The sequence below is a fragment of the Narcine bancroftii genome, chromosome 3, assembly GCF_036971445.1.
Source record: "Narcine bancroftii isolate sNarBan1 chromosome 3, sNarBan1.hap1, whole genome shotgun sequence".
NCBI lineage: Eukaryota > Metazoa > Chordata > Chondrichthyes > Torpediniformes > Narcinidae > Narcine > Narcine bancroftii.
Window position 1 is genome coordinate 205,116,022 of NC_091471.1, and position 13,027 is coordinate 205,129,048.

The following is a 13,027-nucleotide window of genomic DNA, read 5'->3' on the forward strand; positions in this document are numbered from 1 at the left end:
TTAATTTCATTAATTAATGCATCAAGAGAACAATGTGATTTACCTTTGGTAGTGGCTTTAGATGCAGAAAAAGCATTTGATCATGTTGAATGGCATTTTTTTTATTCGAAGTTTTAGAATTTTAAATTTGGTCTAGTTTTTATTGGATGGGTAAAAGTCCTATATAATAACTCTCCAGCTAGGGTAGTAACAAATGGAGTAATTTCTTCGTCATTTACTTTATCAAGATCAACAAGACATGTCCATTATCTCCAGCTTTATTTGCTTTAATGGGCAAAATATTAATATTAAAGCTATTACTGTTGGGGAGGATGAATATAAAATTAATTTATTCACGAATGATGTTAATTTATTTAACAAATCCTAAACAATCTTTAATTTATTTACAGACATGCTTGCAACAATATGGAGAGATGTCTGGATATAAAATTAATTGGGATAAGAGTGAATTATTACCTGTTTCAAAGGATGATTATTTGGAGTATTTAGGAGTTATAATAAATGTGGATTAGAATCAATTATATCAGTTGAATTATATACCGTTGTTTAGAAAAGTTAAAGCAGATTTGAAGAAATGGAAAGATTTAACATTAACTCTAATAGGAAGGGTGAATTGTATTAAGATTAATGTTTTTCACAAATACAGAATCTTTTGCAGTCTATTCCTTGTTTTTTACCAAAATCTTTTTTTAAAGAATTGAATTCGGTTGTTTGTTTATTTTTGTGGAAGAGTAAACTATCTTGAGTTTCATTGCAAAAATTAACTTGGAAATATGCATTAGGAGGTTTTCAGTTACCTAATTAAAAAAATTATTATGAGGCAGCACAATTGAAATTCATTAATCGAATGTTAGATAGGGTGCAAACTTCTATATGGGCTAGAGTAGAATTAAGTCAACTTTCAGAAAGTGATGCAAATTCTTTTATATATAGATGGTGACCAAGTTTTTTGAAGTCTTATAGCAGGGGTGTCAAACTCAAATTCACAGAGGGCCAAAATTAAAAACTTAGACTAAGTCGTGGGCCAAACTAAACATTTATTGAAAATTTTCAATAACAACTGCATGTTTTCTCTTCTTTTAACATATGCAATGTTAAACTTTTTCTTATTAAAATAAATGTTTAATAATAGTTTTGGTTAAACTCTTTCCAGAAGAAGCATTAACAAATGAGAAATAAAATATTCAATAAATAATATTTCTCTATAGACTTTAAGCTCCTTTTAAATGTATTTTTTTTTCACGCCAACAAGTCAAAAAAATAACAACTTGCTTCAATGACAAACAGGTTTGTCTTTTAAAATGATGAACATATAGTCTGCCTCCCACCTGTATTGAAAGGTCCTGTTTTCTGTCTTTCGTTTGGCCATTTTTCGTAAGGGGTTTATTACATGTGAGTTGGGCGACAGGTCGCAGATGCTAATGAAAGTAAAGAGAAGAGGTGGGGGCGATTAGCGGGCTGACGCCAACGCATTTGCAAAGCATTCTGGGATTTGTAGTATTAGGTGTGCATGCGCTATACTGGCGCGGCCAGCAGGCCAGATCTAATACGTATTTGATATGATCTTGCGGGCCAAATATAATTATATCACGGGCCAAATTTGGCCCGTCGGCCTGAGTTTGACATGTGTGTCTTATAGTGTTCCTATACTTCGACATTTAATTCATATTTGGTATAAGAGTGATTGTATAATTGGATCTAAGGTAAAATTATTGGTCGGACACCTATATATAGAAATAGGATTATACCATTTTCAATGGATAGTTATTATTTAAAGGAATGGGATTCAATTACAAGAAAAAATTCATATTTCAATGAATTCAATATTTGCTTATTATCAAATACAAGCATTTTTAAAAGAAAATTTCAGACAAAAAATAAAAATTCCTTATTTGTCTAGATTTGAAAAATTAATCACAGAATCTTTGAAAAAAGGATTTATGTCAGAAATGTACAGCTTGTTGCAAGAGAAGATGAAGAAACTTGGTGTTTTTAGAATAAAAAGTAAATGGGAAAAAGATTTACAATTTACTATATTGGAGGAGGATTAGTTAAAGATATGTGAGAATGCGGTAACTAAGTTGATTAATGTAAGATATAACTTAGTTAATTATAATTTTGTACATCAGTTATATTTGATGCTGGAGAAGTTAAAAAGATATGGTTTTAGGGATTCAGATTTGTGTTTCTGGTGTGGAGCACAAAAAGGGACTTTTTTTACATTTGGTTTGATTATGCAAAAAGGTACAAGATTTTTGGTAAAAAGTTAAGACCATTTTTAAAACGTTTGTATAATATTCAAATATTGTTTGACCCTTTATTATTTTTATTAGGGTTTATGATGGATATAAGGGGTTTGAAATTGGATAAATTTCCGATTGCTTTTATTCATTTAACTTTAGCTGTTGCGAGAAAATGTATTGCAGTAACATGGAAAGATGATGTAGAGATTAGTATTTCAAGGTGGCATAAAAATTTGAACTCTTGTATCTATCTAGAAAAAATAACATATCGACTACATAATAATTATTCCTTTTTTACTAAAATGTGGGATTCATATTTAAAACATATGGGTCTTAGTATATGTTAACTATGATATTATAATTATTTTTTATTAAAAATTATTTTTTTTCATATATGTTGTATTATGGTATTTTAATCTTTGTACAAGGCTCAAGTTTGTAGAAATAGGGATAGTTTGGGGATATTTTTAGGGGGGGTTGGGGGATTGGTGTTGGGGTTGGTTATTAATTTACTAATTTAAGATTATCTATTTTACTAATGTATTTTTGTAACAATGGGGTTTGTATTTTTGATTGTATTATCTTTTTTTTTAATATTATAAAGTTTTAAAAAAAGAAATTAAGTGTCTGGATTGCCAGATTCATCTGTTCTATCTCACTCTCCAGTTCCCTACAATTTCTGCAAAAGCCTCCCTCAAGGTCTGAGGGAAATATCTTGTCATGCCCAGGAATTTATTGCATTGTCTGTCAACAAGATTAGGCCATGGCTTTTTTTCTTAAAGCACACTGTCCTTCCACCTTCTTTGTGCTGATAACTTGATCATAATGCTTTGAAGGACAAATATTACTGAATAGGTTAGATGAGATAATTTGCTGTGGAATGAAGGTCAAAGATAAAAGTCATAGTCGAGGAGTTCTTTGAAGCATTCTTCCAAGCAGGTGCTGAGAACCTCTCAGTCTTTGATAAGCCCCTTCCCTTTTCACTCTTGGTACATGGCACCATGGGTAATAGGATTGGTGCCAATTATGCCAAATTCAAACTAATAAGTTGAAAAGCCCATTTTCCAATAGAAAACAACAAAGGTTCAGCAGAAATTCCTGGTGAAATTGAAAATCATGGTGGAGCACATTCAAAACCATATTTCCCAAGTCTGAAGAGAGAAAAATGTGTTACAGCACTTGAGTTGTACTTAATGAAAAAGAACATGGGAAAAAATCTTAAATTATGGCAATTCTAGCAGTTTTTCTCTGCTCTCTCCCAAAGGGCACATAATTGCCAGTTTCTTCCTCAATGATCTCCCACAGCTGTTCTCTGGAATGCAGTGTGGATTCCATCATATTTCCACCCCAAGGGAACTGCAAAAGCAGCACTTTCATCTTTTATGACTTCACAAAAAGTCTTGTAGACTCCATCAGTCAACCATTCTCCTTAAATATGGCTGTATTCTGCTTCAAGCTGAGATCCAAGAAGTGTTCTTAATGTATGGATCCACAATAGACCCAATCACGCCAACATATTCCTCAACCTTTCCTGTCATAATGCTGCAACACTCTTATAATAAACTCCCTATGAGAAACTAGCTATTATACAGCACAACAAGACAATTGTTCAACATACATGACCTCCAAGTTAGAATCAGGTCACCCAACTGTAGTCATTGAGCTAATCTACATTTCTGTATGATCACCCTTCATTCCTCTACGATAAAAGTAGGAAGTTGTTTACACAGGTAAGTCAGTTAACCGATTTTATTTCCCTTGTGCTGCTTTCATCACCTCCAACAACTTCCAACTGTCTTCAACTGACAATAGCTGACAATGCTCTTGACTCCCTTCATACACATCATTTCCGGTTTCCACCGAACCATAGCACTGCATGCTATGAAATGTAGTTCTTATTTACATGCATAATAACACATCTTTCCCCTTTACAAAAAAAACCAAAAACACATACTATGTCTACATAACAAGCATATTTACAGAGTATCTACAAGATACAGTGGACTAGACAGCAATTACATTGATTTTGTAACAATCTCAAAATATATCTTCATTTAACAGGCAAGACCTTTCTTAAAGTGCTACCGCTTTTCTTTTTGAAGTTCAACCAGGACAAATTTCACATCAGCAAAATGTCAGCCAGTCACACAACACTGAACAATACAAATGTTGCAGCAGAACTTGTCCTTTCTTTTAAAATCTGGTTCTTGTGCCCGAGATCAGTGTTCTTGCTCAGAAGATGCAGAAGTTGATTTCTGTTCTGTTCACTGGCTAGTTCAAATCGACTGCTGCAAATTGACTGTTTTTAGAGTATTCAGACTCAATTTTTGCTAGTATCTCTTGAGGGTCATATCCTAAATTTTGTGCAAGTACCTTAGGAATAATCAACAGAATCTGCAAATGTTTGCACTCCCAAATGTGCTCTGCCCTTTACGTTTGATCAAAGCATCTGCCACACATCCATCCTCAATTTCATTTTTCACTGCACATAGACCATCAAGTACTGCATCTTTGATTGGTGTTACTTTATTTGGACCCTTGAGAAATAGCGTCACTGACCGAGCATTGTTGCCTTGCTCATATACAAGTCCAGCATGTCTGCAGTATCATTATTTTCTTGTTACGCCAAATGAAGACCATCAATGTTACAAAAAGCAGAATCAGTTATATTCGGCCAGCTCCTCACATAATCCTCCAATCCTACTAAACTGGTTGGAAGATGAATCCCGACTAAGGCTCTCAATTGTCCTGCAGAATTTTCTGTCTCACTTTCCATATCTGAAGACAGATCAAAAATAGGACAAGAGGTTTGAACACCTCTGTCAATTCAATAAGTGATTCTCTTGAAGCAGTTCGCACAAGTGACTCCTTTGATGGTGACAAGAAAAGTGGTTCTTTTGAAGAAACACAAAAAAGATTCCATCCCGGACTTCTGGCCTGCAGTAGTCTGTAGTGACTTCTTGAAGAATTCCTCCATTTCTTCGTCCATTTCTTTTGGTATCCCCTACCTTGCCTTGACTTTCCATAAACAGGACACATCTTTGGAATATGTCTACTTCCTCACCTGCTAAGTTTGCTGTTTGAGCTTACCACTTTACTTTGTTGTTGCTTTGGGAAACTCTGGGTGCTCTGCCTATCTGCCTTAATCACATGCACTGCTGTGTCTCTCCTGTGCAGCTCCTTAGCTTGTGGTCATGTGGTCTCTGCTGCCCTACTCATATTCACAGCCTTTTCCAGTGTCAAATCTTTTTCACTCAACAGTCTTTCTCCAAGTCCATAATCTGGTATTCTGCAAACTATTCTGTCCTTAATGAGTGAATTTTTCAAATCTCCAAATTCACAGGATTTACTTAGTGTGTGAAACTCGGCTAAGTATTAGTCAAAGCTCATACCTTGTTTCTGGTTACAGGAGAAAAACCTGAATCTCTCATATGTGATGTTTTTACTTGGGACATGTTATGGACCATGGACAGTTTTATTTCTGACCAGGGACAGTGACTGTGCAGCAGTAAAAAGGAGTATGCACTGTGTAGAGCACCGGAGCAGCAAGCTGGGAGAGTGAACAGCAGTATGGAACGTGCGGGTCGTGTGCTGAAGCTTGTGCTGTTCATCCCTCTCCTCCAATCAGGAGTACCAAAGACACAAGCTACAGCAATTAAACCATCCAGCATGCAGAGGAACGAACTGTCAGTGTGTTCACCAGGCACCTCCAGCTAAAAAGCAACAGGCTGAGCTGCTCTGTTCACAGGTGCCAGCTCTGCTGTTCTAACAGCAGATTCCACACTCTGATTCCCAGAGTGTGCGTTTGACCTGTGCTTCTCCAATCCCCTTTCAAAAAGAGGACTTTGTGTGACAAAAGTAACTTGTATAACCCAAGGCAGGGTTTTGGTAGAGAAGACTTCGTGTGACAGAGGTGTGAACTTCGTGCTAGTGACCAAAAGATCACTATGAAAAACTTCCTTGTGTGAAAACTGAAGGTGGTTGTTACCACACGAGAAACTAAGGAAAGTCTCCTGTATTCACCTGCCAAGGTCACAAGTCAGCTCAGTGACAATAGTCATTCAACTCACAGATCTGTGCACAACTGAACTAAAACATTAAAGCCCGGAGACCAGATTTTGTGAACTGTTCTTTTGACTGATTTACTTGATGAGGCTGACTTGGGGTTTTGTTCTGGGAATTTATTTTGGGGCATTTGGGCTTAGACTATAATGGTCTTTTTTTTTACACTATAAATATCCATTGTTAGTTTATAGTTGCCATAAAGGCTCATGTTTGAGTATTGAGCTTATTGAGAATTGTTAATAAATTTTGAGTTAAACTTAACCCATCTGTTTATGAATCTTTAATTGCTGCTGGTGAGGTGTAGCAGACAAAATACTCTTCAAATCTTGTCATCAGTGTCCAACATGAAAATGGCCTCAACAATTAGAAAACTATAATAGATGTCCAAAGCATCTTCATCCATCATGTGTAGAAATATAGACGCTTTCTGTTTTTCATTAGTCTCTCCTCCTTCACCAGCCTCTAAATAAATGTTTAATCGCTGTTTGAAGCGTTTTCAATTATCAGCTCTTCTCTCTCTTTGGCTTGGCTTCGCGGATGAAGATTTATGGAGGGGTATGTCCACGACTGCTGCAGGCACGGTTGCAGCGGTTGCAAGGGAGAATTGGTTGGTTGGGGTTGGGTGTTGGGTTTTTCCTCCTTTGTCTTTTGTCAGTGAGGTGGGCTCCGCGGTCTTCTTCAAAGGAGGTTGCTGCCCGCCGAACTGTGAGGCGCCAAGATGCACAGTTGGAGGCGATATCAGCCCACTGGCGGTGGTCAATGTGGCAGGCACCAAGAGCTTTCCTTAAGCAGTCCTTGTACCTCTTCTTTGGTGAACCTCTGTCTCCGTGGCCAGTGGAGAGCTTGCCATAGAACACGATCTTGGGCAGGCGATGGTCCTCCATTCTGGAGACGTGACCCACCCAGCGCAGTTGGGTCTTCAGAAGCATGGATTCGATGCTTGCGGACTCTGCCAGCTCGAGTACTTCGATGTTGGTGATGAAGTCATTCCAATGAATGTTGAGGATGGAGCAGAGATAGCGCTGATGGAAGCGTTCTAGGAGCCGTAGGTGATGCCGGTAGAGGACCCATGCTTCAGAGCCGAACAGGAGCGTGGGTATGACAACAGCTCTGTACACGCTGATCTTTGTGTGTTTCTTCAGGTGGTTGTTTTTCCAGACTCTTTTGTGTAGTCTTCCAAAGGCGCTATTTGCCTTGGCAAGTCTGTTGTCTCTTTGTCAATCCTTGCATCAGATGAAATGGTGCAGCCGAGATAGGTAAACTGGTTGACCGTTTTGAGTTCTGTGTGCCCGATGGAGATGTGGGTGGGGGGGGGCTGGTGATCATGGTGGGGAGCTGGCTGATGGAGGACCTCACTTTTCTTTAGGCTGACTTCCATGCCAAACATTTTGGCAGTTTCTGCAAAACAGGACGTCATGCGCTGGAGAGCTGGCTCTGAATGGGCAACTAAAGCGGCATCGGCTGCAAAGAGTAGTTCACGGAAAGTTGCTCTTGTGTCTTGGTGTAAAGGGTGGGGCCAGTACTGCACACACTACACTCCACCTAAAACCTCCTTTGCGCAGGCCCAAGGACAGGTCCACGTCCTCCCCCTCAAAAGATGCACACAAACTCAAGCTAGCATGTTGGAACATCAGAACCATGCTAGACAAGGCTAACAGCCACCGACCTGAACGTCGGTCTGCCCTCATCGCACATGAACTCCTCAGACTCGAAATCGACATAGTCGCTCTCAGCGAAGTCCGCCTTGCAGATGTAGGCAGCCTCCAAGAACACGGCGCGGGCTACACACTCTACTGGTCTGGCAAGCCTCAGGCTGAGCGACGCCTATCTGGTGTTGGCTTCATGGTCAAGAACTCCATTGCCTCCAAACTCGAAAACCTCCTGACAGGCCACTCTGACCGGAATTATCAGCTAGATCACTGGTAAATTGCATCAATGTGGGAGGACTTAACTTATCCATGATTATGAACTCTTGTCTTCTCTTATTCACTCAGACACTTCTGACACGATGTTATGCTTGTTCTTTCATGAAGAACAACTTTTGAGTTTATCAGTTAACTAACTCTATTTTCCTCGAGTTGTTTTGACTGACTTCCAACTGCCTTCAACGGCAATAACTGACAATGCTCACAACTCCACCCATATACATCACTTCCAGTTTCTGCCCCACAGTGCGCACTGCATGCTGGGAAATGTAGTTCTTACTTACATGCATAATAGCACAGGTAGGAAAGACTAGAATTAGGGGACATAGCCTCAAGATCCAGGGCAGTAGATTTAGAATGGAGATGAGAAAAAACCGCTTCTCCTAGACAGTAGTGAATCTGTGGAATTTTCTGCCAAATGAAGCAGTAGAGGCTGCCTCACTAACTATATTTAAGAAATAGATAGATATTTGAATAGGGGAAAAGTTAGGTGTATGGAGCCATGCCCATGGCCAGATTAGCCATGATCTTATTGTTTAGCACCCACTCCTGCTTCTATTTCTTAAGTAAATGTTTGTTTATCAATCCAGTGAATTTCTACAATTTTTGCAGAGAACAATGATGGTTTTTTTTCCAGATCCAACTATGGGTGGTCTAGATCTCAGAAGCATGTAGGAAATCAAAGAACTGTTGATTTCTTAAACCCTAAGTTTTGTGCAAGGTTTGAAATCTTCACCTTCAAATACCACAACTACCCAAGGGTTGTGATCAAGTACTGAACCCTAATGCAAATTTCATCACGGATGCCACTGAGAGCTTGCTTCCAAATTATGAGAAATGGCCCATATTTCCCAAGGTCTCATTGTGAACCATCAACACTGGAGGAGAATGTGGTGTTCAGGGGTAGGTTGACTTTGGAAGGTTGTCTTATAGATGATCATTTTAAGCCCTGTCCTCATGTTGGCAATGGCTCGGAGCTCAGCCTCTGAGCTCATGGAAACGGAAAAGCACATCTACATTACACCTTATCAAGGTTCAGGTAGCCTTAGATCTGAAATGTAGTGGTCGTTGGTCCAAGTAGTTCTGGAAATCATCTGAGATGTCCTCATTCTTCAAAACATGTGGTTTGCCTTCCACTACCATCAACTCAGCACTTACCACATTGCCTTCACATCCCACACATCTGCCCTGGACCCCTCGCACCAAGAACAGGATTCCTCTCGTCCTCACCTACCACTCCACCAGCGTCCGCATCCAACACATCATCCTCTGCAATTTCTGCCACCTACAACTTGATCCCACCATCAGACACATCTTCCCATCTTTACCTTCTGCAGTACAACTCTCTCTGTGAATCCATCATCCACTCATCCCTTCCCACCAATCGTCCCCTTGTGACTGCAGAAAATGCTACACTTACACCTACATGTCCTCTATCACCATCAATCAGGGCTCCAAACAGCTCTTCCAGGTGAAGCAACACTTCACTTTTAAATCTGCAGGGATCATCTATTGCATCTGTTGCTCCCATTGTGGTCTCATGACATCAGAGAGACTGGATGCAGTCTGGGAGATCACCTAATTGAGTATATTCGCTTTACACACTGTAATAGCAGGGATCTCCCAGTGGCAACCCATTTCAATTCCCCACTCCATTCCATGCCGACATGTCTATCCATGGTCTCAAGCACTGCCCCACTGAGACCACCAGCAAATTAGAGGAACCCTCCAACCAGATGTCATTAACATCAATTTCTCCCATTTCCTTTTGACACCCCACCTTCATCTCTCTCTCACTCCCCATACCCATGTCATCTTTGGCCTCAGTTGTTGGCCCGTGCTCTTCCCCCTGCCTCTTCTTCCTCCTCCCTCTACCTTTTCATTCAGACACCTGCCTGCTCTTTGCTCATACCTTGACAAAGGGATCAGGCCCCAATAGTTGGTTATATAGCTTTGTCACCTATGGACACATGCGGGACCTGCTGAGTTTTTCCAGCACTCTTGTGTATTTACTGAGAATTAACTTGCTGTGATTTAGTGATGACTAACTAATTCTGAAACTTTAAATCAAATCTTTGAGTAAAGATGTCTGCAAATTTATGTGACAATATAAATTGTTTGCCACAACAGATTAGTATTCTCATTATTTCTTTAAAGTTCATTCTTTTGAAACATGAGAAAAGTTTGCCATTATGCTTCTTAAAATTGGGGAAGTTATTTAACAAAATTATTTTCATTTATTTAAATCAAACTAGCCAAGGATTTCATTAACTCGGGTCAAGACCATGCATGTATCAAATAATTAACATCATTGTGTATACTCTAGGTAAGGTGGATTGCTTCCCTATCAATGACATGATAACCTGAAATAAAATTATTATTATTTAACTTTCTAGTTTATCATTTCAGTAAGATGTATTAAATGACAACAATCCTAGCATTTGATCTATAATCAAAAAAGGAAAACCATTATTTGAGGAGGTTAACTTTCTAGATGTCAATAAAATTTAATAAATTTATGTGCAACTTGGAGTGCTCTTTTAAGAAAATTCACCAAGCGCAGGTGAGAAAGGATCAAAAGAGACAAGTTACTTAGCCCTTCCCTTCCATGCATAGCATACAAAACCACTTTCAAGACTTGCAAAGAATGTTTTTATTCATCTTATCTTAAACATAATGCATGCAGATTAACTGTTCATGTAGTTTCTATAAAAGCATTTAAAATAAATCACGATGAATTGCTTCAAAAGCTCATTTTGAGCACCAAACTGAATTATTGTGATTTAAGTTCATTTACCCTTAAATTTGCAGTTCAAAATACTAACTCTTCTCACCCTCTAAACTGCCAATCATACTTAATACACCCCCTATATGGCTGATGTGGAAACATGTACACCATTTCAGGATGGTATTGAGAAGCATTTTAAGTCATCAAACCATTTTCACATGAAGAAACCAAACCAAAAATAGACATAAAAAAATATTGGTTTCAGTAGTAGTTGAATATAATTATATTAGTCTCCAAAATCGATACACTTTCAAGCCCTCAAAAACTAACCTGTGATGTCTGCGGATATCTTGACACTCCACTGCCATGCCAAATACAACAGCATGTAATGGGATGACCCGGCCAAATCCTTCTGTGCGACATTCCTGCCCTGCTGGCTGAGAAACAAACAAAAGCTCAAAATTCCAGATAAAACTCAACTAAGATTGAAAAATTGGTGGCTCAGGTTTAGCTCCCCAAAATTACAAAATTTGGCAGTTAAGTAAAAAGAGAAGGAAATGTGTATTGATAGAGCCCCTTCCCTTTCCTTTCAGTTCTGCACAAAGCATCTTGCAGCTAATGAAGCAAACTTGAAATACACAAATCCTTCATTTAAGATAATGAAAACTATTTTGATTCCAATCCATGTGACTGAAAGTGGATGTTCTGTGCCCAAAATAGGGGATTTTAACATAAAGTCTTCCCCATTCAATATAAGTCGCAGCATAGACAGTGGATAATTTTGCAGTGATTTTTAGCAGCAGGAATAAATGGAAAAGATGTAAGCAATCTGCTTAGATTGTGGTTAAAAAACTATGATAGAATGTCCAATATTTACTTTAAGAAAGTTTCTGTTATAGAGTGCATGAAGCCCCTCAGCTTGAGAATCAGAAAGTCCATCTACCTTGAAAACAGAGCAAATCCAAACATTCAGTGGAAAAAAAAGGTCTCAGTGACAAAACTAGACCTCAAAAATAATATATACAGGTTCAGAAATTGGATCCGTTAACTCTCATTTTCATGCCGAATCATAAATCATGCACATTGGAACATTTACCAGTACACCTCCATCTAATATGCTTACATTTGATGCACACCCAATAACATCACAAATAGCGTCTGTATTTTTCCTTCCTTGCTAGAACAAACAGTATCTTTTGGGTGGAAACCTTAACGAACGCATGTAGTGCAGGTGTGAGTGCATTATACTACAGTACAACTCTGATTATCCAAAATCGTAGTCTCCAAAATCCTCAGTTATCCGAAATTTTTTAAAATTTTTTTCAGATAAACGAGAATATCCGAAACAAATCAGAAATCCCCAATTATGTGAAATTTTTCGGAGCTGAACTGACCGGGGATGTTGGGCTTCCGGCAGGGACCTCAAGCTCCCAGGCAGGTGCGTGACCCTTGAGCTCCTAGCATGAGCAAGGCCTCGGTGGGGAAGTGTCTGTGATCAGTCTGGCCAGCATTTATTTTTGATGAGAATTTTAATGTTTAAAAAGCCTTCCCTTGTTGTTCGTTGTTGTTTAAACACTGTTACAAGTGATTTGCTTTTGCCACTGGACTGTTTTTTAAAAGTGACCAGTTCTCCAAAAAAAAATATTTAACTGAAATGGGCCTGGTCCCGACCATTTCAGATAATTGGAGTTGTACTGTACTTAATGTATTTTTGTCAATTTTAAGACACTTTGCAGATGATATACAAGGCAACTTCAGAATTCATGACAGATGATTCAAACACTTTCCATAGAATGTCCTGTTACAGGCCCAGAGAACCCCAAAACCCAGCAGCAATAGAAATTCACCAAGAAAAATAGTTACTTAAATAAAAGTTACTTTTAATTTTTTTTACACCTAAAAACAGGATCAAAATTTAACTTATTACTAGTAACTTAACCCCCTTTTAATTCTAAGCGCACATGTATGTAAAGTTCAGAAAAGTTCTTTGATTCACAGTCCAATCTCACTTCTCACTCCTCCAAGTTCACCAGTATCAGGCAATTCTTATACTGTGCACAGAATTT

The 13,027-nt window shown here is 38.6% G+C and overlaps 1 protein-coding gene across 1 annotated transcript in view; it reads right to left on the reverse strand.

Moving 5' to 3' along the window:
- Positions 1-13,027, reverse strand: part of prmt9 (protein arginine methyltransferase 9) — a 72,534-nt gene that overhangs the window by 18,139 nt on the left and 41,368 nt on the right. The window contains exon 6 of the mRNA XM_069926398.1: positions 11,292-11,398. Within this exon, the coding sequence (XP_069782499.1) occupies positions 11,292-11,398 (107 nt within the window). The remainder of the gene's footprint in view (positions 1-11,291; positions 11,399-13,027) is intronic.